The 19,508-nt window shown below is 40.7% G+C and overlaps 1 protein-coding gene across 2 annotated transcripts in view; it reads right to left on the minus strand.

The window, feature by feature from the left end:
• RAPGEF5 (Rap guanine nucleotide exchange factor 5) overlaps positions 1–19,508 on the minus strand; it is a 233,557-nt gene that overhangs the window by 15,142 nt on the left and 198,907 nt on the right. For both annotated transcript variants that reach the window (XM_069587656.1, XM_069587657.1), the window contains 6 exons: positions 17,788–17,885; positions 14,973–15,095; positions 12,770–12,948; positions 6,104–6,194; positions 3,793–3,843; positions 2,893–2,980 (listed from right to left, as the gene is read on the minus strand). In XM_069587656.1, the coding sequence (XP_069443757.1) occupies positions 2,893–2,980; positions 3,793–3,843; positions 6,104–6,194; positions 12,770–12,948; positions 14,973–15,095; positions 17,788–17,885 (630 nt within the window). The remainder of the gene's footprint in view (positions 1–2,892; positions 2,981–3,792; positions 3,844–6,103; positions 6,195–12,769; positions 12,949–14,972; positions 15,096–17,787; positions 17,886–19,508) is intronic.

The raw sequence follows: 19,508 nt of genomic DNA on the forward strand, positions 1-19,508 counted from the left end.
TCTCAAGGACTTGTCGAGGTCAGCACACGAGGAAGTAGGCTCTCCTGAGGGTGGGGGCTGGCAGGCTGATGCTGGCAGGAGGGTGAGGCAGGGAAGGCATGCCTGGCCAGGCAGGGAGAAAAGAGGGGCTGCTGCCCAGGAGAAAGGGGGTCAAAATGGCTGCAGGTTTTGATCCAGGTGACTGACAAGTGTGTGATTAGGAAGGTGTGAGAGAGAGAAACCAAAAGGCGGCTGAACTCAAAAACTGGAGTCTCACAACCTAAGTCATGGGTGGGCTGTGAAGCAGCTGAGGGTACCCACCAAGTGCAGTGCCAGAAATGAGTACCTGCCAGACCTCTTTCTTGGAAACACCCAGACACGTTCCTAACATTTTAGAGAACAGGACTGCGGATGAAATAGCTCCATTTGAAGAGACGGCAGGTGAAAAAGAAGGAATAAACATGGAAGCACCTCAGTCTTCCTTTTATTTACACAAATCTGCAGTAACAATCTGCCCTCGAAGATACAGATGCAACCTCAGTTTAACTTCAGACACTGGTTGACTATTCACTCTACTGGAAGGATTACCATCTCCCCAAACACCATGACACAGATTACTCAACTGCTTTTGACCTTTAGCTCAGCTGGAACCTTTCTCTTCAACACTTACTCAGGGTTTCCTGTTCACTACTTTCTGAGCTGGACTCTACAGTAGGGGGAAAGTAAATCAGAAGTGAGAAATTCACAGGCAAATAGAAAGCTGATAGCTGGAAGCATTTTTAGGTTATGTGCTTACTTTGATAACCTGCATGTTATTGGGAACTGACTATCTCAAAAAATGAAATATGGGAGCCCAAATCCTTCCTAATACTCAAGGAGTTTAATCTGGTCTCTTTCTCTAAACAAAAGCAATCCAAAGCAAGAGGCACAAGAGAAGAGGGCTGGGAAATTTTCATGAAAAAGTTGCTTGTTCTAAAGTAGTTTACTGCAAATTTTTAATTTTTAATTTTGCAGTTACTAAAGCTAAGAATTAATGTTGCAAATATTTTCCAAAATGTCTTACCACAGATGTGATACATACATATTTAAAAGTGTCATCCTATTTTTCCTTTTGAAATTATTTCAGACAAAAATAGTAACTTTAAATGCAACAGAGCGCCAATATTATTTATTTTTATAATGACAAAAATAAAGATAAAGGAAAAACAAGTGAGCTTGTTTTTAAAACTCAAGAGCTTTCAGTGGAAAAAAAAAGGGGGGGGGTAAAAGTTTAATTTGCTAGAACGAATGAGACAATGTATTTTCAGTAGAAAAAAGAGAAATTTGTTTTGCTGCCAACTAAGAGGTTTAGATAAACTCAGCAGAGCAGAAAATTGCATCCAAGCTAAGACATAAGTGTGAGGCACCTGACTGCATTAAATATTTTGGGGGAAAACCCACTACTATATAGCAGAAGGCTCAGCTCACATCTAAATTAAAGGGACAATGTTGACTATTTTTTCATCACCTTAAAAACATCTATTGTTTCAAAATTCTGTCTTTCTAAAATCAGCTCCTTTCCCAGATCTGTCTTCCTTTCCTATTTTTCCTATTTGTGTCTACATGATTCTAAGTTTTACTTCCCACATGCCACCACTCCCACTCTCCAGCTGGTATTTTATTTTAAATAAAAATCACAAGCCTGAACAAACTTATCTTAGAAATAAAAATGAAGAATCAAACGAACTTTTTAAAGTTGTTGTTCTGGCTTTACACTCTTTCCCTGTTTCACCCATTTACAGTTCTCAGAATGCTCTGAGCTCGAGTGAAGCAGTCCCTGTGTGTCACCGTCCTGAATGTCCTAATATACTAATGCTTCACAGCAATTCTTGCTTTATACCAGAGGAAGGCTAGATAAACAGCTGCAAGAATGCACAGCAACTCAAAAGCTCTCCAAGCGCTGGCTGTTCTCAGGAGAAGCTGAAAAGGTGTATTTTCAGCTTTATTGCCAGTGGGACGGGCGATGAGGACACGGCCCGGCCAGCCAGTTCCCAGGTACTTCATTTTCCAGGCAATTCCACCACACCTATGAGTGTAGGTGCTAGGGCCTGACCCAGCAGAAGGTATAAGCCTCTGAAGGGTGTAAGCAATATAAAAGAGTACTCCTATGAAAAATCCCTTGAAAAGAATCAAAATAAGACCAAGAGAAATGACCAAATCCCTTGTCCTGGAAGGCAGACAGGTGGGATGTATACTAAATGTCAGAAGCATGGGCCAGATGAAAACAAACTTCCCTTTCACTAATCCCCTTAGTTTGAAAGAAACCATCAAGATCTCATTAATAAGTTTAACTAACATGTTTCATGATGACTGATCTGCTGCTCTACAGAAGAGAAGTTAGTCGACTAACTCACAGCTATCACATACTATCCCAACTGGATTCACTTCTGGAAAGAAAGTACATTCTCTACCAAAACTTTTTACACATGACACTGTTTGTGTTGACCAAAGGTTTTTCTCACACAGCAGCAGGCCATGGGTGGAATCTCTGAAATTTAGGTTGCAAACAAAGAACATAACTGATCACCACTTGGATTCTTCATGCCAGCCTTATTCTTGGTTGAGTTAAGTGGACTGTAGACTCAAATAAGACACGGCTTAGCAGCAGAATAAAGCAAAAACATAAACAGTTCCAGTGCCAAGTTTTGTGAGTCAAGTGAAAATACTTTGATGTCTGCTTAAGAACAATTAAGCATTTCAGGTGTCTCAGAAAGAAGCAAACGTGTGAAAACCAGTCACAAGCCAACAGTTAGGTTGGAATGACAAAAATACTTTACAGAAGTAAACTGAGATTCCTTTCCTTGCCCTCCGTAGTCAGGGTGATAAATTTCTGGAAGATGGAATTACGCAGCATAAAAGACAGCTAATTGTTACCTTTAAGCAATAGCGGCATGAAGGGGATTTTGGGTGGCTTCATTTTCTTGAATGCGTCTCGGTAGGCTTTGTGATTCAGGGAAGGATCCTGCCGAACCAAGCAGATTACAAAGAGAGAGAAAAATCAATGTGCTATAGAAACAATTCTACATCTACTTTCGCTGTTACAATTCGAACATGCTTTAGATATAGAGCGGTTCTTCCTAAGAACAAAGTAGATAAAGGTTTCCTAGGAGAATAAACTCACTAAATTAGGGCAGGAAATCTAGGCAATGAATGAAAGTCAAGTTACTGGTTGACAATAATGGGAAATGACTGCAGAAGAGAGACACCTTTTGATTGCCCTATTATTTTCCCTCCAATAGGTTCCTTAAGTACAGTTTCCTCTCCATAATTTCTATCATGAGGTAACCCCAAAGTCCTTTGTTAGGCACACGGCAAAGAAAAACTGCCCTCATAATGCACAGATAATGCAGAGAAAACAAAAGAACATTTTTATTGTGTTCTGAAAAGAAACTGCACACTTTGTTATCTCAAAGATGTAAGGAATGATAAAAAGGAGAAACAGTAAAAAGAAAAAAAGAATAATGTATAAGAATTGCACGGCAAATTTAAACTAGCTAATTTCATAGGCTTTGAAATGGACTGTACTGGAAAATATGCCTTCTGAATATCATACCAAAAGGACCATTCTCGCTACCTTTTCCCATGGAGAGGAAGAAGCAGTAACCGTTACCCTCCTTCACTCCATTAAGAAGCAAAGCTACCTGTTCATATACAGGCGCACTAGTCTAAGCTGCCTGACATGGCAGAGTGGAGATATTGACCACTGAAATCTAGGAAGAAATCTGAGGCTAACCATCAGTTTGAAGAGTAAGTCCACTATGCTCAACTACTTACTGTTAAACTTTCAAGTTCAGAGAAAAGTTTCTTAAACTTCCCAGGGATTTTCTAAAAGAAAATACACAGAAAAAGAAAAGGTCAAAAGATGTCAGTTATTTTGAGAGGAAGGTTCATTAAGTTGCACTATATACTCCACATTTCCAAACATAAATCCCTCTATCAACTGGTTCTACCCTGATTTCTTCTCTACGCAATTTTCATCATTCCTTAACATGACGTTCCTTGGGAACGTTGCTAAGACAGTTTAAAATGAATAGCAGCCACAGGATTCAGGAATCCAACTTAAGACATTCTACACACTGGTGATCTTTTAATGAAAGCTTGGATTTCAGTTCCGTATCCTACCCTTGACAAACGCTCTCACCTTCTTAAACGGTCTTGTTGAGTAGGAAGTAATAATGTTGACTGATATTTTTTGTATAAATGATATAATTATGTTTCACAGCAGAGGTTTAAATAGCGAAAGGCCATGGAAACTCTCAGTGATGAAGCCTGTACTTTAGTGGGTAGAATCACCAAACTGGAAAGATCACCCATGCGAACAGTGGCATGAAGACTGACAGGGGATGGAAACATACACCGTCCTCCCAAGTAAGAATTTGGGCCTAAGGAAGAAGGGCCTGGGATCTGCCAGCCTGTCCTTACTACGGTGAAGTGGGAAAGCCAGGTGTCTCGGTAGTCAGTCAGAGTTTGAATTCTGACTCTGCCCTCTTTCTAGCTGTGTGACTGCAGCGTCTCCACGTTCTCTGATTGAAATGGAGACTACTCATAGGTAATGTACAGTCCACAGTTGGTGCTCGGCAAATTCCAGCAAGCAACACTTACAAGTGTTCTAGAAAGTGTGTGGGATTTTCTGTTTGCAAAACAAATCAAAACAATGAGGTAAACCCCTACAATAACTACACTTTTAAATATCAATTTGATAATTCTGAATATGGACTCAACAACACAGGTTATTCAACCTGTTTGGAAACTACTGTTACACACACCAACACATATGTATTAAGAAATGGATGATAAATGCGAAAAGATAAAATGCAGACACCTGCAACTATTCTTCTGAGCTGCATACCTTAGTCTTTTGGATATTCCACAAAAATGTCTCAGTTGCACGTCAAATTCAACGCATCTAGGGCCAAACTGATCTACTCAAGGGGCCAGCCATGGGCCAAATCTGACTCTGTGCTTTTGTAAATAAAGTTTTATTGCAGCATGGGCGTGCTCATCATTTACAAACTAACCAGGGCTTGCACTTCAATAGGAGACTTGAGTCATGCCAATGGAAACCACATGCTAAAAAAAATATTCACTATCTGGCCCTCTACCCAAAATGATTGCTGACCTCTCTTCTAGTTCCTCAAACCAACTTCTTTCCCTCTATTGCCTACTTAGGCCAGTGTGACCATTTTCCAGGCCTGGAAACGCTGACATCATCAGCTCAAGTGGGCTTCTCCCTCCGAGAACCCAATGGCCTTGATCATACAACAGTAACAGGCAGAACCAGGATCTGGGAGACCTGGAACATATAACATTTTGTGGGCCCTCTTTTTCAGGAAAAAAAGAAGAATATAAAACTACTTTTGTAAATTTTTCAAAGATATCTGCCATCCACGTGAACATACTACCAGGAGTACTGCAAATGAGAGGCCTGGTAGCTTAAATTCATAAGCATCTCAGCAAATCTGCCTCTGGACAAATGGAGCTTTTGAAAGGACCAACATGGAACTGTAACCATGCCATCACGGGAGAAAAACAGAAAACTAATTCAAGTTAGGAAGCATTTTTCAATTTTTGTTTCTTTCATATATATTATAGAACCATTTTGAAGACCACTTGATAGTTCCTAATACCTTTTAAATATAGCAGTGTGTACATGCCTATCTCAAACTCCCAAACTATGCCCCTGCTCCACACCCCCGCAACCAACCATAAGCTAAAAGTGATAACCAATAATGTATAGCAAATAGAACTCTGCTCAACTGCGGCAGCCTGGATGGGAGGGGAGTTTGGGGGAGAATGGATACATGGATATGTATAACTGAGTCCCTTTACTGCTCACCTGAAACTATCACAGCATTGTTTGTTAATCAGCTGTACCCCAATATAATATAAAAAATTTAAAAGAAAAAACAGTTCCTAAGGACTTGAGACACTAATTTATAACATTTGTTTCTAGTGGTACTTCTCTCATTTAAACCATTTAAATAAATTTACTTTAAATAAGGACTTTTCGGTGGAACATTTCCCATTCAGTGTTATTTGTCCTCTCCCCTGCACTCCATCCCTCCTGTGGACCCCAAAGGCTCACCTCCCAGGTCTGAGACAGCCGGCTCACAGAAGCAGTGTTGAGACCCATCACGATAGCAAAGAAGGAGTTCAGGTTTCTCTGGGCTTTACAGCTATGGATTAAAGAAAGCAGAAGGCATTGTTACACAACATCCTTTTGCCAGATGAGCACAAAAGATAAAGCTGCCAGGACTCTCCTAGGCCACAGGGTTCAACCTCTAGGGTGGGGCTGAACTCTGCTCCTTGACCCATGTGCCCCTCAGACAGGAATGGTATCTGCTGAACAAAAACACATTCAAATACTTCCGCTCATCATTGCCTCTAGGAAAAGATCTGTGCTGTTTAAAAAAATTAATTAATTTATTTGGAGGGCAATTACAACATTGCAATGGCCTCGGCCATACATCAACATGAAAGGGCCTTAGGCACACGTGGGTCCCCTCCCTCCTGAATCCCCCTCCCACGTGCCTCCTCACCCCATCCCTCAAGGCTGTCGCAGAGCATTGGCTTTGGGTGCCCTGTATCACACACCAAACTCCTACTGGCCTTCTATTCTATACGGTCAAGTCTATGCTTAAGTGCTATTCTCTCAAATCGTCTCACCCTCTCCTTCTTCCACTGTGTCCAAAAGTCTGTCCTTTATGTCTGTGTCTCCTTTGAAGCCCTGCACGTAGCAGCATCGGTACTCTCTTTCTAGATTTCATATATATGCATTAATACACAATATGTCCTTCTCTTTCTGACTTACTTCACTCTGCATAATAGGCTCCAGGCTCATCCATCTCATCAGAACTGACTCAAATGTGGTCCTTTGTATAGCTGCATAATACTCCACAGTATATATATACACCACAACTTCCTTATCCATTCATCTGCTGATAAGCAACACCTAGGTTGCTTCCATGTCCTAGATATTGTAACTAGTGCTGCAATAAACACCAGGGTACAGGTATCTGTTTCAATTCTGGTTTCCTCAGGGTACATGTCCAGCAGTGGGGTTGTGGGATCATTTAGGGCTTCCCTCACAGCTCAGCTGGTGAAGAGTCTGCCTGCAGTGCCAGACATGTGGGTTTCATTCCTGGGTTGGGAAGATCCCCTGGAGAAGGAAATGACAACCCATTCCAGTATTCTTGCCTGGAGAATCCCATGGACAGTGGAGCCTGGTGGGCTACAGTTTATGGGGTGGCAAGAGTTGGACAGGACCGAGTGACTAAGCATGGATGGTAGTTTTATTCTTGTTTTTTTACGGAATTTCTATACTGTTATCCATAGTGGTTGTATCAGTTTGCATTCCCACCAACAGTGTAAGAGGGTTAGCCAAAGCGATCTTGAGAAAGAAGAATAGAACTGGAGAAATCAACCTTCCTGACTTCAGACTATACTATACAGCTACAGTCATCAAGAAGTATGGTACTGGCACAAAACCAAATCTAGACCAATGGAATAAGATGTAAAGCCCAGAGATAAATCCACACACCTATGGGGACTTTATCTTTGACAAAGGGGGCAAGATATATATAATGGAGAAAAGACAGTGTCTTCAACAAGTGGTGCTGGGAAAATTGGTCAACTATGTGTAAAAGAATGAAATTAGAACACTTCCTAATGCCATATGCAAAAATAAACTGAAAGTGGATTAAAGACTTAAAACACCAGAGCAGAAACTATAAAACTCCTAGAGGAAAACATAGGTGAAACACTCTCTGACATAAATCATAGCAAGATCCTCTATGACTCACCTCCTAAAGAAATGGAAATGAATACAAAAATAAACAAATGGGCCCTAATTAAACTTCAAAGCTTTAGTACAATGAAGAAAACTGCAAGGTGAAAAGACAACCTTCAGAATGGGACAAAATAACAGCAAACAAGGCAACTGAAAAGGAATTAATTTCCAAAATATACAAGCAGCTCAATACCAGAAAACCAAACAACACAATCAAAAGTGGACATAAGACCTAAAGAGACATTTCTCCAAAGATGTGTGCTCTTGACACCCTCTGAACACTTCAAGATTCCTTCTTTTAAAAAATCTGTTTTGGATGCATTTACAATTTCAACTGAAAGCTCTAACGTTCTTGTTTCTTTATAGATCCCAGACTCTCATTATAACAGCTCCTGGGGTCTCTTTAATCTGTATGTTGCCGTTCTTTTTTTGACAAGTCCCTCTTATCTCATACGTTTAAGCTCCCCTCCTATTACATTTAGACATTATTTTCTTTTCTCTCAACAAAATAGCTAGTATGTTATGCATATACTTATATATTTAAAGTATGGCATATATTATGTGGACACTGTCCCATATTTCTAATTTGAGGAAAAAAGGAATATGATGCAAAACAAGACCATGTCAAGCTCCAATCACTCTGGAAAGTTATCTGCTCTGTAGAATGTCAATCTTGCCCTTCAACTTAGTTGGTCAAAACTCCACTAATTTTCAAAGCCAGCTGAGGGGGTTTGATCCAGCAGAGGGAGGATGGGCTTCCAGGTCAGCCATCCCAAACACTCCTTAGTCTGGAATGAATTAGAAAACAACTTCTCTGAGGCAAGTTTTTAAAATTAAAAAATTATCCTAATTAAATATGAAAGAAATATGAAAGTGCTTAGCAGCAATAAAAAGTAGCTAAGAAATTAAAAGACGCTTGCTCCTTGGAAGAAAAGTTATGACCAACCTAGATAGCATATTCAAAAGCAGAGACATTACTTTGCCGACTAAGGTCTGTCTAGTCAAGGCTATGGTTTTTCCATTGGTCATGTATGGATGTGAGAGTTGGACTGTGAAGAAGGCTGAGCGCTGAAGAATTGATGCGTTTGCACTGTGGTGTTGGAGAAGACTCTTGAGAGTCCCTTGGACTGCAGGGAGATCCAACCAGTCCATTCTGAAGGACATCAGCCCTGGGATTTCTCTGGAAGGAATGATGCTAAAGCTGAAGCTCCAGTACTTTGGCCACCTCATGCGAAGAGTTGACTCATTGGAAAAGACTTTGATGCTGGGAGGGATTGAGGGCAGGAGAAGAAGGGGACGACAGAGGATGAGATGGCTTGATGGCATCACTGACTCGATGGACGTGAGTCTGAGTGAACTCCGGGAGATGGTAATGGACAGGGAGGCCTGGTGTGCTGCTATTCATGGGGTCGCAAAGAGTCGGACATGACTGAGCGACTGAACTGAACTGAACTGAATGTGTATTGACTAAGCTGTCCTCAGATGTCATTTCTTCCATGACATCTCCACCAATGGCTCAGATGGAATTTGGCAACAGTGTATATACAACTCTGTATCCTGCTTTTTCAGGTATACACTGTTATACATTATGGGTTCTTGACCGTTATCATTAACGGCTATAGAACACTTCATCAAAAACATATTTAAATAAAATTTTAAACTTATTCCCTTATTGTTGATATTTAAATTATTTTCAATTCAACACAATTCAATACAGAACACTACAATAAATATCTTTTGCAGATTTTTTTATACTTCAAGTCATTACATGATTGATCAAAGCAATCATGACTTTAAGATTCTTGAACATATTAATAACTTCTGTTTCCCAAAACTATACTGATTTCCAGTTGCACAGGTGTGTGTACGGGAGCAGGGTTCTGGAGTTCAGGACCAGGAAACGATTTTGGGCTCTGAAGTGGTAACATACATAGCTGGCTATGCCCTGACTGGTCCCGCCAAAACCTGTCTGCTCCTGGAGCCAGTTCTATGCTGCGCCCAGGAGAGCTGCGCCTGGGCAGCAAGGCAATGGGGGTCAACTACTAGGAGCATTTCGGAAATTTCAGCCTCCTTGATAGGGGAAGCTGGGAAGGCACCACTGCCTGTACACCTACTGTCCAAAGTAACTGGATGAACACAGCACTGCAAGCCCCTCGCTGCTGGGTCTGCAGTGGGCACGGTCTGTCCCTTTCATAGTCTTTCTGTCCAACTTTGGACTCTGCCTATAGTTTCCTGGTAGGCACGAGGACCTGATATTCAGTCTAACTGGCCCTTCACCTGGTTTCTGCCAGCGTTCTCCCAGGTGGAGCCTGCTTGGTATTATCCATGAATAAACAAACAGGACACTTTCCTGGCCTATGGTTTAAAAGTCCACCTGTTTCTAAGAGAAAAAGGAGCCTAAAGGTATCAATACTGCAACTCTGCTTTTCTTCTGCCCTTTCTTCCCTCATTTCACCCCTCCTGTCTCATCTCACCCTGGCAAGTTCATGCCAGCCAGGGCAGACTCGAGTCAGCTCCATCTCTTCATGTGAGGATGCTGGGCGCCTCTGCTGAGGGCCCTGTGGTGAGAACAGCCCCATCCCTGTGCCAGAAGCATCTCAACTGGATGCTCTCCCTCTCTCCCCCTCCTCCCACCGTAGTGCATGACGGGAGCCCCACTGGCTCTGTCATTTCCAACTAGACATTTTTATACTCTGTCCAACCCTCAAATGCACAGTATACAGCAAAACTTTCAGACAGCATTTGTTGGAGTTGAAAAGAAGACCCTGGGGGCAAATCATTTTATTATTATTCACTATAAACAGTATACTATCTGCTTTTATATTCAAAAATCATCTAGCTACAAAAAAATCTGTAGATGTAATTCTCATCTTTTTATCTTTTATCTCCCCATAAACAATTTTCCTGGTTCAGATTTTTCAATCATACTTAAAATTTTAAAAATCCACAAACAATAAATATCTGAATGTAAAAAGAAAAAAAAATGAATATAGGGATGACTTACTTCTCTATAAGACAAATTGATACAGCACAAATATGGGTCGCCAGTCACATCTGGAGTCCTCTTTAGCCAAGGTTCATTCATTGCAAGGTAAGAACAGACTGACACTGAAACATTTCAGTTTAGCAAACACTCCTTTGTCTGAAGAAATAAAATCCACTCAATCCACAGAGGTGGGGGATGGGATTGGCAAGAAGGAAGGAAACATGAATATGCAAATAGGATGCCTTAGGCGGGGAAGACACTGCATGATCATGGAAATTAACTGTTTTCCCTGGGCTATCTGTACCAGTGTGATTATGAAGAATTTAACTTTATGTTTCTGTTGGAATTCTGTTCTATGGGCCAGGAATAGAGGCCAGCACAGCAAATAATTCAAGAGCACGGGGCCATATGGAGAAGATGTGAATATACATACTTCATTTCCCTGAGGACAGCTATGATCTTACACTGGGAACTAAGCTATGTGGTGTCATTTTACTCCTTGGGATATTAGTGTCCCATTTCACCAAGTAGTTGGCTTTTATAAGAATGTTCTGGACCACAAAAAGCCTCATCTTTAGGAAGTTCATAGGTATTATAGAAAATGTACTGACTGAATTAAAAAAAAAAAAAAAGGAGCATTCATTATTAAAGTAGTCTAAGATTTAGGTATATAAAGAATCCTCATGCCTTTCAATTCAGTCCAAACTCTTCGACCTGAAATTCAATATCTTTTACAGTTTGGCCCCATCTTCCCTTTAAGCTTGGTCTCCCACAGCTTCCTCATAAATACCTTCCACTCAGGCCTAACTGGGTGAGGTTCCTTCTCCTGACCACATGCTCTCTGCCTCCCATCAACTTCTCTGCTTCACTCTTGTGAGTTTGAACTCCATGGAGAGTGTACTCCTGAATTTTTACCTGGAATTCAAAATGCTACTTTCTTCCCAATGTTTTTCTAATCCTCCTGTCCCATTCCCTTAGCATAGAAGCTTCCCATCCTCTAAAGCCCCTGAAAGAACTTCATCTCATGGTAGGGCACCTTTGGGTTCTATTTTGCAATGAGCCATTGGAGTTATAGAAAGTATTCCCCTGCCCAGCAGATCGCAGAGTTCTCAAAGGCAGGTACTGGGCATAGCTGCATTCTGATTCCCCCATAATACCCTGCACAAATGTGCAAACATAGAGTGATCAATACAGATTTCCTAAATATATTACACTGACATGGACCCAAAAACTGTCTGATATAAAAACTACTTTAAAAGACAAAGCAGAAAAAAAATGGAAAAACTGGAAGGTAGGAGGAACTGGGAAAGATCTGGACTCCTGTTGCCTATTTGTGTTGGAAAGCTGTCCCAAGAGTGGTCTCAGGACATTAATCTGGTATTTTAACAGAAGCCCCCAGGAGGTTACTAAAATGTCATCCAACCAACTACTGAGTCACTGCTATTTACCAACTTCGGTACCAGGTACCCTAGGTCCAATGTTTGAGTAGAGGTGGTCCCTGTCCTCTGGAAGCTAACATAGCCCAGCGAAGGAATTTCTATATACAAAAGTAAGTTTAATCAATGAAAGTTCATACTCTGGGCATCAAGGAGCCAGGAGCAGAACCTTGAAACACATCTGACTTTCAACAGTTCTCACCCCTTCTCATCATCTCCCCCCATGTTCCTAACCTACTGTACCTCACCTGGCCACCGTGTAATTTAGCTGCACAATGGGGCACGTGTGCACTGCCTGCTTTTTCCTTCAGCACAGAGAGCTATGGTCTGGTATGGTGACATTTACTTTAAGATATAAATATTTCAAAGGTGAAGACAGAAATATTCAGAACAGACCTTTCCAATCATTTGGTCACTTAACCCACTATTACCCTTTTGTATCCCATCTCTTCACATCCAATCCTATCCCATTACAGTGAAAAAACAGATTCCCTCTCAGGGAGAGGAATAGAATTGCATTTTTTACCACTAGACACTCACTGAGCAGCAATTTTGATGAATTTTTTCACCAGCTGCACTCGCTTGCCCAGTGGGCTGCAGAGCAGAATCTCCGTGGCCACCCAGAGCTGGACCTCATTGCATCTCTGGAGCAGCAGGCTGAGGTTCACTGTGTGCTCCCCGCTTCCTTGTCTGCTGAATGTGAAGTAGATCAGCTCTTGCTGAAAGACAATGTATTCATGCCAGCATTTACTGTTACAGCACAGGGTCAAGCTGATACAAAATACAATCCATTTCTTAAAATTCATTTTTAATTGGAGGATAATTGCTTTACGATGTTGTATTGTGTTTCTGCCGTACAACAGTGTGAATCAGCCGTAAGCATACATATGTCCCCTCCCTCTTGAACCTCCCTCCCATCCCACCCCTCTAGGTGGTCACAGAGCACTGAGCTAAGCTTCCTGTGTCATGCAGCAACTTCCCATTAGCTAGCTGTTTTACACATGGTAATGTATGTTTCAATGCTACTCTCTCAACTCGCACCACCCCTCCTTCCCTCCCTGGGTCCGCAAGTCTGTTCTCTATATGTGTCTCTATTCCTGCCCTGCAGGTAGGTTTTTAAGAACTATTTCAGATAGCCACTGTCATAATATGTTAGATATAACAAATAACAATATATTAAATTCAAGACAATTCATGTTGACTTTCAGAAATGCCTCATGAAATGATGTTCACATAAAAGACTTACATAAATCTACTTTTTTAGAATGCAAAGATGATGCTTTTCATGAAAACCTAAGACGCTCTTACATCACAGGCTGAATCAAATCCAAACTTCCCAAACTTGTTCTATAGGCAACTTCAAGCACAAATGACATCATTTGTTCAGATGTACATTAGACCCTCACAGGTAGATTCTCCAGACAAGGGTTTTCACATTTCAGGGTCAATCTGAATCACCTGGAGGTCTGTTAAAGCACAGACTGCTGTGCCCCACCCTCTCACATTTTCTGAGTCAGCAGGTCTGTGATCTGGCCAAAAATCTGCATTTCTACTAAATTCCTGCGTATACTGATGATGCTGGTCTGGGTACCCACTCTTTGAGAACCACTGAAATAAGACACTGTCAAATCATAGAAAGAGAGTAAGATTAGAATAAGGTACAAAACTGACACTAACTAGTGACTAGACTGATCATATGTAAGCAATGGAAGAGATTTGTTTCTAACCAGAAAGCTCTGTCTGTGTGTGTGTGTGTGTGTGTGTGTGTGTGTGTTTTACACGAGAAATTCACATCCTCCCACTGCATAAGCACATAAGCAGGGATACATCCCACTCTACCAACACTTCCAAAGTCACAAGTCATTTAGCTTGAATGAGTTCACTACTTGCTCAAATTTAGATCGTTATATTGGAATGTTTTCCACGAGAAAATATGGGGACATTTAAAAGATGTTCCAAAATGAAAGAGAGCCTTGGGGGTCCCTTGATCAGGCATGAGTTCCCTCTTCAGCAGGAAAGGCCTTTTTGTAATGAAACATTTCACTACCCGGCAAAGCAAATGCAACACAGTGTACCTCATTTTTCATCTACTGATTCCCGTGTGCCTTTCCACTGGCTACATTTATTCATCAATTGTCAGTAGCACTCTGCCCCTCATCCCATGTTTTATACACGCTTAAGCTGTCCTCAAGGGAGAGACTGATGGACATAAAAATTTGAAATATATCTCAAAATGTCCAAGAGAGTGCTTGAAGTCCTGCAGCATAGTCTAAATGTATAGAATGTTCTTAGGAAAGTCTGTGTGCGCATGTAGGAACAGATATAAATGTGATTTTTATATAAGTACTGTAAAGCCACAGAAAAATTAAAATGTCAGTATCAAACATAAAACACCTCTTCAACCCCATTCAACCTTCATATATACACACACACACACACACATATATATGAATACATGTTTTCAAACATTAAAAATATAGCATATTTATACATTACACAAATATCTGATTGTATTAGGTGCAAATAAAGCATGATCATGTATTCTAATTTTCCTAGGTTTGGATCAGTCTTTCAATATATTTAAAGTCCCCAAGTATCTTTGTGGGCCATGGTATCCCAAAGCATAACTATATCAACCAGAAAATGGATCATCTTAAAACCTAATCACACATGAACACTCTTCAAGAAGAATTCCTAGTTAAAATGGCACTAGCATTTATTTGATCATTTCCCCCTTACTTACCTCATGAATTGAATTGAAAAGGCTCCAATCAAAATTCATTAATTCCAGAGCAAGATCCCAAGTGTTCATTCCCAAAATCCTGATCGACCTTTGCTGTGATTCCTCATTTTCTGCAAATGGATTCTAAAGTGACAGACAGAAGCAAAAGAATCCTCAGTAAATTCCCAGATGTTTGGCACTGAATTGGCTGGCCACAGAAAGGCACTAGGGGCCCACATTAGAAAAATAATCTTGTCTGAGTGCACTTAATAGTTTCCCTGGTCTGTTCACCTTCAGTGAGTTACAGCCAATTCAGGAAACAGCCTCAGAAGCTGCAGAATGTGATCAATGATACTTCACTGAGTTGTCCCTCCCTCCCCACAGGCAAGCATGCACAAGTGCGCACGCACACACACACACACACACACGTACCCACGCACAAATCTGATTATAAAACACTGCCCCAGCAGACAGCATAATGAAAGGAAAAGCCCTGAAGTCACTTTGGTTTCTGGTAAGAATTAATGTGCCAGCAGGGTTAGGATAAAAACAAACAAAAGAAATGTCACAGTGCACTTCAATAAAGACAGACACGGCTTTTACAGGAAATATGTTTAACGAGTCTCATCCCAGACATGCATTTACAAATTTTACTAAAATACCCGTGGAAAGCAAAAGAAAAAAAAAAAAAAAACAGGAAATAAAAAATAAAAGTTAATTCATTTATACCCATTGGTGTATCATTATTTTAAATTATCAACTGCTTTCCCTAGACAAATGGGTATGAAGAGTTTGGTAATAACAGTATTTCTTTAAAATCTGACATAAAATTATTAAATGCCACCACAATTTTAAATCTGCCATCACTGTTAAATTTATTTAAAATTATTTGGCATCTTTCCAAAACATGGTATTTTTTAATTAAGGTAATAGATTTTCTCATTTGACTTGAACAGTTAATGACGTTAAAACAGTTAATGTCTTGGAGGAAAAAAAAAAAGAGGACTTTTCAAAAATAAATGCCATAGAAGAGTAAAGGGAATATTTCAGAATCCAAATATTAGTCTTTATTTTTTTTGAACTGTAAAATAAATTATTAGCATTTTTGAATGTTTATATTTATGAAAAGGTTTCCTAACTGAAACCATGACAAAAGACCTCCACAAGCCATTCCACAGACTCGAGTCCCTTCAGAGTAGGGCTAGGTACAAACTGGCCCTGTACCTCCAGCATGGGCACAGGGTGGGGCTCAGCAGGGGCGGGACGAATGATGTACGTGCAGACACTGAGGTGCTGAGGTGGGGAAAGCCCAGGTTTCTCAGGGCCCTGTCTGCCTAGATGGGGACCACGCCGATGTCAGGCTACACTGCAGACATTCACAGAGCCACGAGGCGGGAAGAAACACAGATCTCTGCTTATGAAGTGGGAGCTGTAAGGACATTGTCACTCGGCTTTTTATCCCTCCTGCTTTCTCCCTAAACGTGCCCTTACCCTGGCCCTGCCGTCTGGTTATTCAGGGTAGTCCACCACCCTCTCCAGGAAACACTTTCTATTTCTCTATTCCAATCATTCAGGGCTACGATTCCTGCTTTCCAAGAAGACTGACCCATGCCCAAGCACAGGGGATATGAGTGGTTTCCCCTGCTAGCCTTCCCTTACAATGCTCCGTTTCAACGGAGATCTTTTGGCGCCAAAATTACCAGAACTATGATTCCAATGGGGAAATTTTAGGTGGGGGAAGCATTCACATGCAGGGTGGCATCTGGCTCAACTCACAGCACCTATTTATCCCACAAGACCTGACCCAGGCCTGCCCTCTGTTATTCTGAGCCCTGGACTGCGGCAGCAGAGCTCTGGGAACTCACATGTGAGGGAGTCACAGGAAACATCTGTGTGTGGCTGGGGGTGGAAGGGCGGGACAATGGAAGATGACTAGTGCCTCCATCACCAGAAACAGTAGCCTGCATGTTAGCGCCTCCTCCTTTAAGAGGCGGGGGGTGACTAATGCTATTATGGCAATTTGAGATCTTGTAGGTAATTTTACATGAGATATTTTTATTATAAGCAGTGTTGGTTAACCTACATGGTATACAGACTCGTCAATTATATGCATAAAAGGAGCCTAGCTGGAAAGACCCATTCCTGTGATGACTGCATGGCACAGACCAGGACCCTGACTCGGGATGATACAATCATGATCTGGTAGAGCCCACTTTCTTTGGGTGATGGCTCTGAGGCCTGATTCTACCATCCAGAAAGCGACCACTAGACTGAGGCTTTTAGGAACAACAACAACAAATCATCTAGTTAAGTATAAAGGTTCTAAAACTTAAAACTGAAAATAACATACAGTGGGGTTTCTCCATTTCTTCGTGGCTTACTCTTCAGTGGCATCTGATGTTGCCCACTTACACAGGGAATGCTGACCATGTACCTTCTCTTCAAGGGAATGGCACGCTCAAAGGGCACCCAGGGGACAGAAGAACAGAACCTCTTTCCCTTTAAATGAACACAGGATGGATTCCTCAGCCTGATCTCCATATATTCACCAGGAAAGAAGAAATAGAATTAAGGTTCTGTTGGAGAAAGTGTCCCATCTCTCAAATCCCTTGTTCCAGAGAGGCTTAGAGAGAAACAGTGCGAAGGGTTTTCAGTTCCTAAAGACAGGCTTGCCTTTGATTAGCAAACGTACTGCTGTTTGACAAGTGTACTGTTGGCTACAGAAGGAAACAGCTTGATGTATTTTTCTAACGTTCATTTTAAAACACACAAATACATGTTCTCAGCCTGACATTTGTGCCCGTGTGCTTCAACCACAAGGCTAAAGGTAACTCACCAAAGTGTCAGCCAGGTCTTTCCGGTAGACATATATCCGACCAGAGGCATCAAGGGATTTGGAGATGGCCAAGTTGTTTGGCTGAAGCTCATGCTTTTCTTTATTTACAGAAAAGAATAATTAAAAACACAAGAAGAGCTAGTATGCGTTCACAGTACAGCTAAAGAGTGAAATCTGCCAAAGAAAAACGCTTAAAAGTAAATGGAACGTGAAGTAGATGTGATTCAGTTCTGCATATGCTATACAATGACACCAGATAACCAAAGCCCATTATCCACGAAGAGGTGCCCTCTTAGGATTCATTCTTATATTTAGTCATTTTTTACACAGAACAGCTTGGGGAAGAAGGTAAAACTCACTCTTCACTTCATATCTCTAAAGTAACCATATGAAGACTTCCCTGACAGCCTAGTGGTTGAGACTCTGTGCTTCCACTGCAGGGTGCGTTACAGGGATTCGACCCCTGGTTGGGGAACTAAGATCACACATGCCATGAGGCAGGGTCAAAAAAAAAAAAAAAACCAGAAAAAAAAGAAAGTAACCATACAACAGTAATACTAGTAACAGCTGGGTATATCTCTGTCCTCATATTTATGCAAATACATATGTGCACACATGTACATATAGTCACAGCTATTCATATGTATACATTAATCATAGATACATATATATTTGTAATAATTCCTTTTGTGGTTTTATATTCTGATTTTATTATAAGTACTTATCCTTTTGTCAAAATTATTTATATATGCCATGTGTAATTGGTTATATAACAGTCTATTATACCATCATTTAATCTTTCCTCTATTGTTGAACATTTAATGGTTTTCAATTTTTTTTGTCATATAAATTAGACAGCAAGATACGTGCTAAATACCAGCAAGGGGCCTGACATATAACAGGGATTTGATAAATGGGATCTATTATTACAGCAGCCATAATATATATTGCTGAAGTCAACATCCTTCTGCATAAATCTTTGGCTCCTTATAGATGATTTTTCTTAAGACAGATTCTCAGCAGTAGAATTACTAGGTCAAAGGGAATGAACATGTGTAAAGGTTTTGATACAAGCTGCAAACTGCTTTCCAATTCTTATGTCTACCAATACTCATCATTACTTTGAATAAGTTTATTGATTTGCTAAAACCAAAAATAGATTATTGGTATATTTTATATTTCTTGGCAACTAGTAAAGTGAATATCTTTCATCTATTCTTCTTCTATTTTATTTGCCTATTGTTCCTACCCTTTGGCCATTTTTCTACCATAGCTGGACTCATAACACAACATGCTTCTCAAAGAAAAATGTCCTCCTCTCACCTGCAAAACACAGAGGGGAACTGACCAAAGTGATATTCAAGTTTATTCCACTGTAACACAATCAGTGTCCCCTAAGGCAGCCCTTTATTTATCCAGCATGGCTGGAAAACCAATACATCACATCTCTTTTTCTAGATAACATAATCAGTTCAAATGCCAGATTTTGTTTTGAACATTTCCGCTTGATATGGAGGACAAAAATGATACTCAAATACATTCTTTACCATCCAGCACTGCAAAGATCAGTAGTTCTGTCATGTCAGGCTGTTGACATCTGCTGTAAATGGTCCCACATGGCTGGGCTCTGACATTCTTCTCTATCTTCCCTCCTTGTTTAAGCTACAGCTTCTTGCAACCCTCTGTATATTCATAAATACCTTAGATATGAATTTATAGGA

The sequence above is a fragment of the Ovis canadensis genome, chromosome 4, assembly GCF_042477335.2.
Source record: "Ovis canadensis isolate MfBH-ARS-UI-01 breed Bighorn chromosome 4, ARS-UI_OviCan_v2, whole genome shotgun sequence".
In the NCBI taxonomy this organism is placed as follows: Eukaryota; Metazoa; Chordata; class Mammalia; order Artiodactyla; family Bovidae; genus Ovis; species Ovis canadensis.